At 38.0% G+C, this 17,709-nt stretch overlaps 1 protein-coding gene across 1 annotated transcript in view; it reads left to right on the forward strand.

Annotated features, from left to right (window-relative positions):
- The window catches only part of DNAJC1 (DnaJ (Hsp40) homolog, subfamily C, member 1), a 254,995-nt gene that overhangs the window by 109,471 nt on the left and 127,815 nt on the right, over positions 1-17,709 (forward strand). Inside the window, exon 7 of the mRNA XM_011963855.1 lies at positions 3,185-3,275. Coding sequence (XP_011819245.1) covers positions 3,185-3,275 — 91 coding nt within the window. The remainder of the gene's footprint in view (positions 1-3,184; positions 3,276-17,709) is intronic.

Raw genomic sequence — 17,709 nt, forward strand, 5'->3', positions numbered from 1 at the left:
TCCTTAGATAAGTGTAGATTTGTATTAAATGTGTATTTCAAAGAGGAAGTTTTAGTGGGATTATGTGCCATAACAGAAAGAAGAAACATTAACAGAGAAATGTTCAAATTTGGCAGGACTACTAGGAAGAGGTTGCTATTATGCAGCAAAATGAAGTGAGAAGGATGCAATTAATAAGGTCACATAAGCAAGAAGATACAGGATTTGGCAGGGGAATTTTGGTGAAGTATGAAGCACAAAACTCATCCTTTGTGTTGGAAAACAAGATCCTTGTCAAATTGGTAGAAGTAGTAATGAAAAGGCCGGGCGCAGTGGCTCACACCTGTAATCCCAGCACTTTGGGAGGCCGAGGCGGGTGGATCACCTGAGGTCGGGAGTTTGAGACCAGCCTGACCAACATCTCTCTCTCTACTAAACCTCCATCTCTCTACTAAAAATACAAAATTAGCCGGGTGTGGTGGCGCATGCCTGTAATCTCAGCTACTTGAGAGGCTGAGGCAGGAGAATCGCTTGAACCTGGGAGGCGGAGGTTGCGGTGAGCCGAGATCGTGCCATTGCACTCCAGCCTGGGGAACAAGAGCGAAACTGTCTTAAAAAATAAATAAAGAAGAAGAAGAATAGCTAACATACATATAAGGCCTAATTATGTGGAAGATGTCATTCTGTTTCCCAGGTATTAACATATTTAATCTTCATAACAGTCATATAAGTTAAGTACTTTTATTATTGCCATTTTATGGATGAGAAAATGGACCTACAGAGAAGTTAAATAATTTGCTGAATGTCACATAGCTAGTAAGATGGCAGAGCTGAGATCTTAATTCAGATAGTCTGGCTCCAAATCTGTCCTCTTAATCACCGTATTTCACTGTGCTATACTGTGATGATTCAGCCTACTTTCTTTTACCTCTCATAAATAACTAATCCGTGCCCTTCTTTTCTTGCATGTGCTACATTTCCTACTCCCCTGAAGGAGCCAATGCCTTCCTGACCTTTTCTTCTTCCCTACTATTAAAACTTACTCTGTGGAAAGACGCTAATAAGCTCATTCATTCATTCACACCAAGGTATAAATGACTCATATGGCTTAATATAAAATAATAATTCTTTAGGGTTGACTTTTTTTCAGGGGGGTGGGGAATGTTAAGGGGCTATAAAAACTTAACCCAAAACTGCGTTGAAACTTAAACTATATATGGGCATGGGAGAATGAGTAAGTTGGGTGCATGGCCATCTGTGCTCTTCCAATCGTACCATTGTTTACCTGGCCTAGGGCTTATGTGAATCCTCATAGATATGAAGTAGGAACGTAAAAGTGGGGATGAAAAGAATTAAGAGATCTTTTACTGTATTAATAATATATCTGTATGATTTTAGAATACCTAATTTTTATTAGGTGGGGGAGTTCTGATAGAACCCCAAGAGACACAGACCCCCAGGAGAAAGCTTTAATTTGGCCACAGTCATAGATGAAAAGAGTTTCCAGGCTTTAAGTATTTATGTATTTACATCTGAGTCAAAGTAGTGTAAAAGATTTTGTTCCTTTTCTTCCTGCCGAAATAAAGTGCTCTCAGATGGGTCTATGATTTATCTGCTCTAGGAATCTTGTAGTCTGGGAATGTTACCCTAGAGTTATTCTTGATACCCTTCTTTTTCTTATTTCACCTCAGTTCGTCATCAGGGCCCTTCATTTCTTGCTTTATTAGGTTTCTCATATATTTCAGTCTAATTCAATTCAGTAAATACTTACTTACTGAGTACCTGCTTTATGGCAGATACTGTGCTCTGGGCATGTAAGTATTCCTATCTCAATTTCTCACCTGGAAGAGAATATAACATGATACAAAGCAGTTATAGACATGTTTAAATACAAAAGGTAGTATACAAGGGAGAATTACACTGCCAGAGAAGGTCAGAAAAACTTCCAAAGGAGATGGGGCTTGAATGGATTTTCAAGGATTAATAAGAGTTCATCAGAATAATGCCAGAGAAGCATAATATTGTAGGCAGAGGGCAAAGCAATTGCACAGACATGGAAGCACAGTGTGGGCTGGTAGCTGTTGTACAAGTGGTATTCCTATAAAATATCTGAGGTTTGAGCTAAGGAGTGTGGTAAAAGATCTGTTTTGTTTATTTTCATTGTCAAGATCTCATATGCCTAGAGCATCAACTTGTTTATTTTTGTGTATGTCATTATTTAAGACCTAGTTTTTTTTTTTTTTTTTGGTACACCACTAAAGCCTTACCTGTGTGCCACTCATTGAGACTTCAGTCACTGTATTTTGACACCTAAGTGTATGTATGCAGTATGTGTCCTCAGTCCTCAATCCTTAAGACTTCATGGTAACGGTTTTTATACTGGTCTCTAAGGTTGGTAGAAGGAGGAATGGCAACTTTCACTTTTATATACATGCACATATAAGTTTTATAATCAGATTTGAAAATAATTTTGAATATCTATTGTAGTTAAAGGGCTAATATGAATATAGCAGTAGTACTTTGTTAGTCACAGTAATATAAATTGCCATGCCAAATCAGTTCAGCAAATGAGTTTTTCTGCTCTTTGTACACGCAACAGTATATTATGAAAATAGCTGGCCGGATGCAGTGGCTCACGCCTGTAATCCCAACACTTTGAGAGGCCAAGGCGGGATCACAAGGTCAAGAGATCAAGACCATCGTTGCTAACACGATGAAACCCCGTCTCTACTAAAAATATTTTTTAAAAACATTAGTCGGTCATGGTGGTGGGCGCCTGTAGTCGCAGCTACTCAGGAGGTTGAAGCAGGAGAATGGCATGAACCTGGGAGGTGGAGCTTGCAGTGAGCCAAGATCACGCCACTGCACTCCAGCCTGGGAGACAGAGCGAGACTCCATCTCAATAAAAAAAGAAAGAAAGAAAGAAAATAGCATACAATGGAAGAAAACAGGAAGAGGATACCTCCTTTCCATATCTGAGAGAAAAAATAGTTTAAAATTATACTCAGAATTTCTTGTTGTAACTGGCTCTCCAGGAGAGAAAAATCATAGACAAATGTTTAATTTCTGCTCATCATAAAATCTGAAAGCAAAAAGAAAGACTACTTTTAAAATGAATATAATGCTTTAAAATTAAGTTATATGGAAAATATTATTGAAGCACACTGATTTTTATGTTAATTTATGTATGCTTTTTTTTTTCAAGGATGCTGGGCAGTTTTATGCTAAATATAAAGAAACAAGATTGAAAGAAAAGGAAGATGCACTGACTAGAATTGAACTTGAAACACTTCAAAGTGAGTTCTAAATATTAGTATTTTAATAATATCATATAAAATTAATGATTTAAATGTGAATTATCTTTTAAATTCAGCAGTAATTAAATTTTCTGGTTTTCCTTTTTTTTTTTTTTTCCCACTCCCTAGTGGAGTCACTTGTACTTAATGTGTTTGACATGGAACATACTACATTATAGCATTACTTTACCACCCAAAGTTTGGTATCAGAAGGAAGGATAATCAGCTTGAGTCATGTAACTCCTCAAATCTAGGGGCATCCAAAGTCTGCAAAGCCCTAAAATACTTCAGTATTGTAATTACAATTGATGTTTAGTGCTAGTTTAACCAGTTAATCACCCAACTTGCTGTGTAACAGTTGTAGTTAGGAAACCTGAAAATACCAATGATTTTTGTTTTGAAAATCTTTGTTTCATTTGTGGTATTGTTATATAGTATGAACAACTTTGTATAAATTATCAGTATGTTGAAAAGAAATCTTCTATTGAACACAAAGACAGTTCTTGCTGATTTTAGGAAAAGTTGAATATATTATTTAAAAAGGTGTTTTCTCAGCCCCAGTCCTTTTGTCTGTTTTTGCCTTCTCTACATCTTGGCTGCCACACATATATGCTGTGTTTCTTTGCATTTCTTTATTTTTATTCCAAGCACTTAATACTACTTTAATTTATATGTTAGTTTTGTTTACCATCTGATTTCCACCCCACCCCCCACCCCCAGTAGAATGTAAGCTCTGTAAGGGTAAGGTCTTTATCTGTTTTGTTCACTGTTATGTCCCAGGTTCTAGGGATTTGGGTGTGGTCATTTTAGGGGGTCATTTTTCAGTCTGTCACAATCCTTCAGGTGTCTGGACAGCTTTAGAACAGAGACTGTTCATCTTTGTGTCTGCAACATCAAACAGGGTCCTGGCACATAATAAATGTTCAGTAAATGGATGGATGTATGAATTCATGTAATGCCATGAATATTAATGAGCATCCACTGAGCACCTAGCCTTATAAAACACCATCTCGAGAAGCACATTATTTAATTCAAAAAGTTTCAATACTTACAAATACAAGATAATATTCACATCAACTATATAATTGTTTAAAGTAGACTTCTGTTAAGAAGAAGGAGTTAGAATGGTAGAGGATTATTACATACCAAGGTTGACATGTGTGTTAAGAAGTAGGAGTGTGCAAGTGAAACTCTGTCGTTTTTATATAATTGTTATTTTTAGGAAAAATTGGTACATAACAATTTCTAAGCCTTTTCAGACTAATCACAAGGAGAAGAAAAATTACATTTTTAAGAAAAGAGAAGACTATTGGCCAGGCGCTGTCGCTCACGCCTGTAATTCCAGCACTTTGGGAGGCCGAGGCAGGCAGATCACCTGAGGTCAGGAGTTTGAGACCAGCCTGGCCAACGTGGCAAAACCCCGTCTCTACTAAAAATACAAAAATTAGCCATGTGTGGTGGTAGACACCTATAATCCCATCTACTCGGGAGGCCGAGACAGGAGAATCACTTGAACCTGGGAGGTGAAGATTGCAGTGAGCCGAGATCACGCCATTGCACTCCAGCCTGGGTGACAAGGGTGAAACGCTGTCTCAAAAAAAAGAAAAAAGAAAAGAGAAGAATATAAAATTAATCCAAAATTTACCTAGTGGCAACATAAATACACTACATTTCATTGCTCTCATAGACACAGCTTATCGTTTCTATGTAATTTTTTGTTAAAAAACGTAATTGTAATTTTGGTAGATGTGTTAGAATTCTTTAATAGTAACAAGACTAAGTATATACACTACTCTTTCTGAAATTAGAGGTTAAACATGAAGTGTTTATCACTATACAAAAGCTCATTTTGGAGTTAACTGTTTTTCCAAAATTGTTCAGTGACTTTTGTTCTGCTTAAGAGTTTGATATAATTCTCAAGCATATTTAATAGTTTCTTCTTGGCTGGGCACAGTGGCTCATACCTGTAATCCCAGCATTTTGGGAAGCCAGGATGGGCGGATCACTGGAGGTCAGGAGTTCGAGACCAGCCTGGACAACATGGTGAAACCCCATATCTACTAAAAATACAAAAATTATCTGGGCGTGGTGGTGGGTGCCTGTAATCCCCACTACTCGGGAGGCTGAGGCAGGAGAATCACTTGAACCTGGGAGGCAGACGTTTCCGTACATCGAGATCGTGCCACTGAGCTCCAACCTGGGTGACAGAGCAAGACTCCATCTCAAAAAAAAAAAGTCTCTTTCAATTTTGTCATTGTCTGATTTTGTAAAAATCACAAACTAAAAAATATGTAAATATCTGAAAGTAAAAATGTGTAACAGTCTTCTAAAACATTTGAAAATTCATCACTAGCTTATCAGTTATTGAAACTCAGAATAGAGTAAGTAAATACCAGAAAGCATATTAAAAACAATCCTCATACTATGCTGTGAATAATAAGACTGTTATCTTGCATGCTTCTTTTATCAGTGGTATATTTAGAAAAGGTGATGGTATCAATATTAAGAATGTTAAAGAACAGTCACATTTACTGTTAACAATGTCAGACTGTCATGTATTTTTTAATGTAGTCTCTAATGGTTACATGCAAAGAATATTTTAATTAATTTTGTTAACTTCATTACAGTATTCTGCATTGTATACTTTAGAATTAATACATAAAGGCCCCAAATCCCCCAGTGTGCATTTCATTTGCCCCATCCTTCTTAATTTTAAAGACCATCATCAGAATATCAAGTTCATAATAATATTTCCGTCTACTTAATTGAGTAAATGCATCTCATGTAGATTAGCAATAGCTGTTTTATGCTGCCTGTTTTTCATGACCTAATTGCTAATCTGCCCTCATCTGCTTTACTGCTTAGATTGTGCAGTATTCTCTGAGGGCTGCACTAGAACTACTTCGAGTAGGGTGTGATAGTCTTATTAAAATGGTATTTTAGATATGGGGGGGCAGTGAAAAGGGTGATTTCTTAAAAATATCCTTCTGAGAAGTCTTTATGCAAAAAAAAATTGATATATGTTTGGGAAATTTGGGGCACTTACTATAAACCTTTAATCAGTTTTGTGATTTAGGTTTAAATAAATTGAATACTTACAAATATTAGACTTTTGAGGGTTAATGATTTTTTACACATTCTCTAATCATATGTTTTATTATAAATTAATAAAAGTGAATTATGTGTACTAAAACAGCCCATATCATGAATGAGAAAAAGACGTTTGACTTACTTTATAAAGAAATTGCAAAGGTCACAATTTGAATAGACAAGGAAAGGAAAGGATAGAAGTAAACTTGATTATTTCCTTGACCCCTTTCTTTGTACCTTATATGATTTTAAAACAAAACCAAAATTAATCAAAACTCTGCTGCCAAGTACTTCCTTTAAATATGGAGAAATAGTTCCCAACATTAGTTATGTTTTTCTTGTTTTGTGGTCCTTGTTGCATGCCCCAGAAAGGGATTGAAATAGGGGTGCCTCAGGGACACCCTGTAAGATGAAGCATTCTGTGAGAATGTGGGGGACAGAATGTGACTTTTTAGTGTGGCAGGATGAGAAAATTTAGTCACCTTCCTTAAGACTAAAGGAAGAGTGATTTTCTAGAAAACTCAGGTTCATGAAGAAAGTAGTTGATTCAGGGGTTGGTAGGGAAGAAGAAAAAATAGATTGAGGAAGAGCAGCCACAGTTTAGGTTAGAACACTTTGCCTGTGGTAACATAGGGTGCTCACGGATGGGAGCATACTCTCTGAGATAACTTAAGCAAAGACATACAACCGATCACTAGCTCCAGCATATCTGAAAACATGACCTAATAGAATCTCTGTACCTTATGCCATTTTATATTATAAAACCTAAAATCTTTAATAGGAGCCCTCATTCCAAAACACTTTGTATATAGGCAAATAATATCTAAAGAATATAGTATTTTCTCCTAGGTACTTTTACCTAAGGTACAGTATAATATCCTAGGATATTTGAATGCCAATGGAAGTGTGAAATTTTAAAATCATACAACTCAAATATAAATTTACAATTCCCTTAATATTTCAAATCATATAAGTATATAAATATATAAGTATATATATTCAATATATAAGGGACCAATTTTGTGGAAGACAGATTTTTCCATGGACCTGGTGGCAGTGGGGGATGGTTTTGTGATGAAACTGTGGTTAGATTCTCATAAAGAGTGTGCAACTTAGATCCTATGAGAATTTAGTGCCGCTGCTGATCTGCCAGGAAGCAGAGCTCAGGCAGTAATGCTTGCCCTCCTGCCGCTCACCTCCTGCTATGCAGTCTGGTTCCTAACAGGCATGGACTGATACCAGTCCATGGCCCAGGGCTTGAGGACCCCTGCTGTACATGAAGTTGATAAAGTTTCCCTCTATTCCTAGTTTTCTGAGCATTTTTAGAAATCATGATGGGGTGTTGAATTTTGTGAAGTGTTTTTTTCCTGCATCAATAATTGTGATTATGTGATATTTCTTTTTTGGTATATTAATACGATAGATTACATTATTGGATTTTGAATATTGAACCAGCTATGCGTACTTGGAATAAACACCACGTGGACATGGTGTATAATTCTTATTGCTGAATTCTATTTGCTACTATTTTGTTAAAGAGTTTTACATCTATATTCATGAGAGATATTGGTCTGTAATTATCATTGTCCATTTGTGCTGCTGTATCAAAATACCTGGGAAATAACTTGAGACTGGCTCATTTATAATGAACAGAAATTTAATTCTCACTCTTCTTGATGCTGGGGAGTCCAAGATCGGGGCATCAGTAGGTTTGGCGTCTGGTGAAGGTTTCTGTCTGCTTCCAAGATGGCACCTTGTTGCTACATCCTCCGGAGGGCACAAACGCGTGTCCTCACAGGGAACAGAAGGGGAAAAGGGGCTGAATGCTGTGTGAAGTCTCTTTTGTAAGAGTCTTAATTTTTTCAAGAGGGAAGGTCTCTTTTGAGAGACCCAATGGCCTTTTCCTCTTAATACTATTGCATTGGAGATTGCTTCAACATAAATTTTGGAAGGACTCAAGCATTCAAACCATAGCATTTCACTCCTAACCACCCCCCTCCAAAATTTATATCCTTTTCACATACAAAACATATTAATTACATACCAATAGCCCCCAAAGCCTTAACTCATTCTAGCATCAACTTTAAAGTTTAAGGTCTATAGTCTTATCTAAATATAATCTAAATCAGATATGGGTGAGACTCAAGGTACAATTCATTCTGAGGCCAATTCCCCTCTACCTGTGAACCTGTGAAATCAAACAAGTTATATGCTTCCAGATTATAATGATGGAACAGGCATAAGATTGATATTCTCATGCCAAGAGGGAGAAATGGGAAAGAATAAAGGGGCAACAGTCCCCAAGTTGAAAACCCAATATGGCAAACACCATTAATTTTTGAGGCCTGAGAATAATCAACTTTGACTTCATGTTTCATCTTCCAGATACATGAGAGTAGAGGTTGGGTCCCCAAGGCTCTGGGCAACCCCAGCACTATAGTTTTGCTGGTCACAGCCCACGGAGCAGCTATCACAGGCTGGAGTCTCATGCCTGCAAGCTCTCCCAGGCTAGAGTTGCATGCTGGTGGCTCTGCAGTTCTGAGGTCTTAGTGGTGGCCCTACTCCTATGGCTCCACAGGGCATGGCCCTAGTTGGGGTTGTCTCTGGCAGCCCCACCTTTGTGGCAGTTCTTTGCCTGGGCACTGAGACTCTATGAGGCATCCATTGAAATCTAGGTAGACATATCTCCACAACTCACACACTCTGTGCACCTGCAGAGTTAGCACCACATGGATGCCACCAAGGTTTACTGCTTGTGCCCCCTGAAGTGGTGGCCTGAGATACACCATGGCCTGCGTAAGCCATACCTGAGGCGGCTGAGGAGCACTGTGTCTGAATGCACGGAAAAGAAATGAGACATCCTGAGCAACAAGCCCCATGGTTTCACAAGTGGTTTGGGCCCCTTTTTTGAAACTGTTCTGCCCTCAAGGACCTGATGCTCTGAGCCTGCTATGAGAAGGGCAGCACAGATAATCTCCAAAATACCTTTGCGGTCATTCTTCCATCGTCTTGATGAATAGCATATGTCTTCCTTCTATTCATATTAAATCTCCTTATCAAATGTTTGCTTGGCCACACCGTTGGCATTCTTCTTCAAGCATACTTTAAAGCCTGACCAGGCTGAGAATTTTTTAAATCTTTAACTTCTGCTTTCCTTTTAATTATAAATTTTATATTTAATTTCTTTCTGTCTTCTTGCATTTTACTGTAAGTAGTCAAGAGAAGCCATGAAGCATCCTGAACAATTTACTTAGAGATAGAGGTGTCATCCACAAAATATCCTAGGCCATTGCTCTTAAGTTCTGCCTTCCTCAAAGTAATAGGACCCAAAACACAATTCAGCCAAGTTCATTGCCACTTTACAGCAAGGGTGGCCCTTCTTCCGGTTTCCAATAAACTGCTCCTCATTTCCAACTAAAGCCTTATCAGAATGGCCTTTACTGTCCTTATTTCTACCAGCATTCTGATCACAACCACTTAGATCATCTCTAAGATGACTGAGGGTTTCTCTACCGCTCTCCTCTTCTTCAGAGCTCTCACTGGAAGCATGCTTAATGCTTTAGCATGCACCTCAGAGCTGTTCTGGCTTTTACCCATTACTCAATTTCAAAACCACTTCTACATTTTCAGGTATTTGTTATAGTAGCACCACCAGTTCTCAGTATTACTTTCTATTTCAGTTTATTTTGTGCTGCTATACAAAATACCTGAGACTGGATAATTTATGATCAACAGAAATTTATTCTTACAGTTCTGGAGTCTGAGAAGTCCAAGATCAAGGTACCAGCAAGTTTAGTATCTGATGAGGCCCCGGTCTCTGTTTCCAAGATGGCACCTTGTTGCTGCATCCTCTATGGGAGATGAGTGCTGTGTCCTCACATGGCAGAAGAGATAGAAGAAAGGGGACAGAATGCTGTGTGAAGCTTCTTTTATAAGGCCTTTAATCCTATTTATGAGGGAGGAGCCCTCATGACATAATCTCTTTCCAAAGGCTCCACCTCTATGAGACTGTTTCAACATGAATTTTGGAGGGGACACAAATGTTCAAACCATAGCATTAGCTTTCTCTTTTTGCACTGTCTTTGTATGACCTTGGTATTGGTAATACCAACTTCATATAATGAAATAGGAAGTTTTCTCTCCTCTTCTATTTTTTTTTTCTTTTGAAAAACAGAGCTTTGCTTTTCTTGCCCAGACTGGAGTGCAGTCATGCAATCTTGGCTTACTGGTTCAAGTGATTCTCTTGCCTTAGCCTCCCAAATAGCTGGGATTACAGGCGCCCACAACCATGCCTGGCTAATTTTTGTGTTTTTAGTAGAGATGGGATTTCACCATGTTGGCCAGGCTGGTCTCAAACTCGTGACCTGAAGTGATCCACCTGCCTTGGCCTCCCTAAGTATTGGGATTACAGGCATGAGCTGTCGTGCCCAGCCTTCCTTTTCTATTTTCTGAAGGAGAATGTCTAACACTGGCATTAATTCTTGAAATATTTGGCAGAATTCTCTGGTGAGATCATCTGAGCCTGAATATTTCTTTCTTTGGAGTATTAAAATAAATTAAATTTGATTTATAGTTATAGAGCTATTTAAATATATTTCATGTTTCATTTATCTATTTTATGAGTGAGTTGAGATAGTTTGTGTTTTTTGAGCAATTGGTCTTTTTCATCTAAGTTGTCAAATACATGTATCTAGAGTTGTTCCTAATATTTGCTTTTTATCCTTTTGATGTCTGTATGCCCTGTAGTGATTTCACCTTTTTAATATAGGTAACTTTTGTCTTCTGTTTCCTTTGTCAGATTTGCCAGATGTTGATCTTTTCAAAGGACCAGTTTTTTTGTTTAGTCGATTTTCTCTATGGTTTTTGTTTTCAATTTCATTGATTTCTGTTCTTGTTTTGATTGCTTCTTTCCTTCTGTTTGCTTTTGGATTGTTTTGATCTTTTTATAGTTTCTTGATGTGGAAGTTTAGATTATTAATTTGAGACTTTTTCTCTTTTCTAATGTCGGCATTTAATGCTATACATTTCCCTCTCAGCACTGCTTTGGCTGCGTCTCATATATTTTGATTTTTCTTTTTTTTTTCTTTTTTTTTGGCAGAATGTCACTCTGTTGCCCAGGCTGAAGTGCAGTGGTGTGGTCTAGGCTCACTGCAACCTCTACTCCCCAGGTTCAAGCAATTCTCCCACCTCAGCCTCCCGAGTAGTTGGGATTACAGCATGTGCCACCATGCCCAGCTTGTTTTTTTATTTTTAGTAGAGGTAAGGTTTTACCATGTTGGCCCAGGCTGGTCTTGAACTCCTGACATCAAGTGATCCACCCACCTTGGCATTCCAAAGTGCTGGAATTACCGGCGTGAGCCACTGCACTTGGCCACATATTTTGATACATTTTTATTTGACTCAGCTCAGTATTTTTTTTCTTGAGATTTCCTCTTTCGTCCATTGATTATTTAAAAGTATATTGTTTAGTTTCCAAATGTTCAGGGCCCTTTTTGTGATATTTCTGTTAAACATTGGTAGTTTGATTCCCTTTTCATTAGGAAGCATACTCTGTATGAGTTAAATTCCTTTAAGTTTGTTCAGATCTGTTTTATGGCCCAAGATATGGTCCATCTTGGTATATATTCCATGACATTTGAAAAGAATGTATATTCTGCTGTAGTGAATTGGAGTGTTCTATAAATGCCAGTTAGATCCAGTTGGCTGATGGCATTGTTGAGCTGTATATCATTGATGATTTATATATTTAGTTATGCTATTAATTATTGAGAGGGGGTATTGTAATTTTTTACTGTAATTATAAATTTGTCTTCAGTTCTATCAGTTTTTGTTTCACATGTTTTGCAGCTCTGTTGTTTGGTGCATACACATTTAGGATTGCTATGCCATCTTGGTGGATCTTTCTATCATTATATAATGTCTCTCTTCATTCCTGGTAATTTGTTTTTGCCTTATAGTCTACTTTACCTTACCTGATACTAGTATAACTACTTCTGCTTTCTTTTGATTAATGTTTGTATGGTATATCTTTCCAATCGTTTTACTTTCAACCTACCCGTATTGTTATATTTGAAATGAGTTTGCTATAGATAGCATATATATGTAAAAAAGATGAAAAAACATATGTGTATATGTTTGTGTGTGTGTATTAAATAGTCAGTTTGTGTATTTACACTGTTTACATTTAATATAGTGATTGATCTCATAGGGCTTAGGTCTGCCATTTTATTATTTATTTTCTATTTTTTCTCTCTCATTATCATTTCTCTGTTTTCTCTATTACAGATAGCAGTTCTCTGTTATAAATAACATATATATGTAAAACAGACAAAAGACTGTGTATATGTGTGTGTGTGTTAAATGGACAATTTGTGTATTTAAACCATTTACATTTCATATAGTGATTGATATGTTAGGGCTTAAGTCTGCTATTGTATTTTTTATTTTCTATTTTTTCTCTCTCATTATCATTTCTCTGTTTTCTTTCTGCCTTCCTGTGGCTCAACATTTTTTAGAATGCCACTTTATTTATGGTTTTTTTTTTACTATTTTTTTTTGTATCACTTTTTAGTAGGTATAATAGGTATAATGTTATATATACATAGCATATCACAGTCTACTGGTGTCAGATTTTTGCTATTTTGACATGTAAAAACCTTACCTCCCCTTAAATCCCTTTACCTTCCTTGTTTATAGTATCATTGTCTTGAGTATTTTCTCTGTAACACTGAAGGTTATAATTTTGATTTAACCATCATACATAATTAGAAAACTCAAGAGCAGGAGGAAAGTCTATTGCGTTTACTCATATTTTTATTCTTTTGTCCTTTCTTCTTTCCTGGTTGTCCAATATATTTTCTTTTATGATTTATTTTCCGTTTATAGAGCTTCCTTTAGCCATTATTGCAGGATAGGTCCACTGGTGATGAATTCTTTTAGTTTTCCTTCATCTCAGGATGTCTTGGCTTCCCCTTCATTCCAGTAAGATATTGTTACAGGATATTGATTTCAGGTATAACAGTTATTTTCTTTCAACATTTGAAAAATGCTGTGCCGCGCTTCCTTCTGGCCTCCATGGTTTGAGGTGAGAAATACACTGTCATTTGAATGCTCTTTCTACTACAGATAAGGTCTTGTTTCTCTGTTGCTGCTTTTAAGTTGCTGTTCAGAGTCCCAAAACTTTCCAGGGCTGTGTTTTTAGTTTTTAGTTTGTTTGTTTGTTTGTTTGTTTTGTTTTGTCTACTTTGTTTTTCAGATTGGGCAATTTATGTTTTTCTATCCTCAAATTCACTGATTCTTTTCTCTGTTTGCTTCATTCTGCTGTTGAGCCCATCCATTAAGTTTTTAACTTCAGTTAGTGTACTACACGTCAGCTCTGACATTTCCATTTGGTTCTTCTGTATGTCTTCTATTTGTTTTTGCTGAAACTTTTTATTTATTTGTTTCAAGAGTGTTCATTATTGCTTGTCATATCATTATTACATGGCTGCTTTAATAGCTCAATCAAGTAATTTTTTATTTTTTATTTTTTTGAGATGGAGCCTCACTCTGTTGCCCAGGCTGGAATGCAATGGTACCGTCTTGGCTCACTGCAACCTCCCCCTCCTGGGTTCAAGCGATTCTCCTGCCTCAGCCTCCCAAGTAGCTGGGATTACAGGTGCACACCACCACGCCCGGCTAATTTTTGCATTTTTAGTAGAGACAGGATTTCACTTTGTGGGTCAGGCTGGTCTCGAACTCCTGACCTGAGATAATCTGCCCACCTCGGCCTCCCAAAGTGCTGGGATTACAGATGTGAGCCACCATGCCCAGCCAAGTGTCTCACACGTCCATCTGAAGAGACCCCCAAACAGGCTTTATGTGAGCAATATGGCTGTTTATTTCACCTGGGTACAGGCGGGCTGAGTCCGAAAAAGGAGTCAGCAAAGGGTGGTAGATTATCATTAGTTCTTACAGGTTTTGGGGTAGGCGGTGGAGTTAGGAGCAATGTTTTTCGGGCAGGGGGTGGATCTCACAAACTACATTCTCAAGGATGCGGAGAATTACAAAGAACCTTCTTAAGGGTGGGGGAGATTACAAAGTACATTGATCAGTTATGGTGGGGCAGAAACAAATTACAGTGGTGGAATGTCATCAGTTCAGCTATTTTCACTTCTTTTGTGGATCTTCAATTGCTTCAGGACATCTGGATGTATACGTGCAGGTCACAAGGGCTATGATGGCTTAGCTTGGACTCAGGCCTGGCACCAAGTAATTTAAATATCCCTTTTATCTCATTGGCATCTGTTACCTTTTCTCATTCAAATTGAGGCATTCTTGATTCTTGGTGTAGCAACTGATTTTTGATTTAAATTTGGACATTTAGGGGTATTATGAAACTTTGGACCTTATTTAAGTTTTCTGTTTTACCTGGTCTTCTTTGGCAATACTCTAGCCATGGAAGGGGTAGTGCTGCCTGTTACTGCTAGGTAGAATTGAAGTCCAGGTTTCCTATGTGGTCTGTTTGACAGATGAGGAACGGAGTGTTTGTGGATTCTCAAGTGAGTATGGGTATTCCTGCTTGCCTCTGGACCTCCACTGATAACACGCTGTCTAGGAGGAGGAGCAGGAATACCTACTTACTGCACCCCACTTGGCCTCCACTGACATTATGTGGGGATGGCTTTGCTACCATTGGGCAGTTGTGAAAGCCCTGATTCTTCACTAGGCTTCTGTTTTTGTTTTGTTTTGTTTTGTTTGAGATGAAGTCTCATTGTTTCGTCCAGGCTGGAGTGCATTGGTGTGATCTCGGCTCACTGCAACCTCTGCCTCCCAGATTCAAACGTTCTCCTGCCTCAGGCTCCCTGATAGCTGGGTTTACAGGCACACACCACCACACTCGGCTAATTTTCATGTTTTTAGTAGAAACCGGTTTTCACCATGTTGGCCAGGCTGGTCTTGAACTCCTGACCTCCGGTCATCCACTCCCCTCAGCCTCCCAAAGTGCTGAGATTACAGGTGTGAGCCACCACACCAGCCCACTAGACTTCCTCTGTAATCACACTGTGTGGTAGAGGGAGAGACACCTATTACTTCTGGGTGGATATGGAGGTTCAGGCTACCCATATAGTCTCTACTGACTTTATTAGCAGGAGGAGGATCCACCTTATCTTTTAGCCTTCTCTCTCACATCTCCCTGGTGGGGAGGTTGGGTGCCTCACACAGGCTGGCAATGGCAGGAGCCTAGGTTTCCCATTAGTCTTTGCTCTCATGGTGAGTGGTGGGATGGGGGTGACACTACTTTCTGTCTTGTTTGCCTGAATTAGAGTGGTTATTGTTTAAAAGCTTTATCTTTTAGACAAAAGATAAATGCCTGTGCTGTCTCTTTTTTGGTCCTTTAGCTAGAGAGAGCAGGCTGTTGTTGTTTTGCCTGTATGTGTGTGTCTTTGCCTGTTAGTGTTTCTGGGTTGCTAGTTTCTGCAGCACCAAGTCTGAGATATGTAAGAAACACAAGGAAAACTCATAGAACTGACCACTCTGGGTATTCTTGAGCCCTGCAATACCTAGCTGGTCAGCCTTCTCTCTAACTTTCAAATTCTTCTTGTGTTTGTTTTATATATAATGGTTAATTTAAGATGAGTAAACAAATAACTTGTTTACTCTTTTATCTTTTTTATAATTCTTAGTGAGACGAATGTGGAAAAGTTCTCCATTTTTTCTGAAATGGAAGTTTTATATTAATTTCTTATATGATTGGGATCCGTGCCCCCACCCAAATCTCATGTCGAAATATAATCACCAGTATTGGAGGTGGGGCCTGGTGGGAGGTGATTGGATCATGGGGGCAATTTCTCATGAATGGTTTAGCAAATCCCCTGGTGCTCTTCTTGAGACGATGAGTTCTCATGAGATCTGCTTGTTTAAAAGTGTGTAGCACCTCCTCCCTCTCTCTCTCTCTTTTGTTTCTGCCCCTGCCGTCTACCTGTTCTCCTTTTGCCTTCTGCCATGATTGAAAGCTTCCTGAACCGCCTCCGCAGAGGCAGAAGCAGTCACTCTTCCTGTACAACCTGCAGAGCTGTGAGCCACTTAAACCTCTTTTCTTTATAAGTTACCCAATCTCAGTTATTTCTAGCATTGTGAGAATGAACTAATACACTTTGTAAAACAATTTTTTTAAAGCTTATTTATTTATGTAGTTTTTAAACTTTTAGGTTCAGGGGAACATGTGAACCTAAAAGTTTAGAAACTACATAAATAAATAAGCTTTTAAAAAAGCTTATATAGGTAAACTCATGTCACAGGAACTTGTACAGATTAATTACCCACATATTAAGCCCAGTACCCAATAGTTATCATTTATACTCCTCTCCCTCCTCCCACCCTCCAACCTCAAGTAGACCTCAGTGTCTGTTGTTTCCTTCTTTGTGCTCATAAGTTGTCATCATTTAGCTCTCACTTTTAAGTGAAAACATATGATATTTGGTTTTCTATTCTTGCTTTAGTTTGCTAAGGATAACAGCCTCCAGCTCTATCCATGTTTCTGCAAAAGACATGATCTCATTCTTTTTTATGACTGCATAGTATTCCATGGTGTATATGTACCACATTTTATAGCTGCATAGTATCCCATGGAGTATATGTACCATATTTTCTTTATCAGATTGGTCATTGATGGGCATTCAGGTTGATTCCATGTCTTTGCTATTGTGAATAGTGCTACAGTGAACATTTGGGTGCATATGTCTTTATGGTAGAATGATTTACACTTCTCTGGGTATATACTCAGTAATGATATTGCTGGGTTAAATAATAGTTCTGCTTTTAGCTCTTTGAGGAATCACCATACTGTCTTCCATAATGGTTGAACTAATTTTTACTCCCGCCAACAGTGTATAGGTGTTCCCTTTTCTCCACAACCTTGGCATCATCTGTTACTTTTTGACCTTTTAGTAATAGTCATTCTGACTGGATTGAGATGGTATCTCTTTGTGGTTTTGATTTTCATTTCTCTAATAATCAGTGATTTGGAGCTTTTTTTCATATGCTTGTTGGCTGCATGGATGTCTTCTTTTGAAAAGTATCTGTTTATGTCATTTGTCCACTTTTTAATGGGGTTGTTTTTCTCTTGTAAATTTATTTAAGTTCCTTATAGATCCTGTATATTAGACCTTTTGTCACATGCAAAGTTTTCAAAAATTTTCTCCCATTCTGTAGGTTGTCTGTTTACTCTGTTGTTGTTTCTTTATGCCGTGTAGAAGCTCTTAAGTTTAAATTTCAATTGTCAATTTTTGCTTTTGTTTCAATTGCTTTTGGTGTCTTGGTCATGAAATCTTTGCCCATTCCTACATCCAGGATGCTATTGCCT

Source organism: Colobus angolensis, unplaced genomic scaffold (assembly GCF_000951035.1).
Source record: "Colobus angolensis palliatus isolate OR3802 unplaced genomic scaffold, Cang.pa_1.0 Scaffold63, whole genome shotgun sequence".
In the NCBI taxonomy this organism is placed as follows: Eukaryota; Metazoa; Chordata; class Mammalia; order Primates; family Cercopithecidae; genus Colobus; species Colobus angolensis.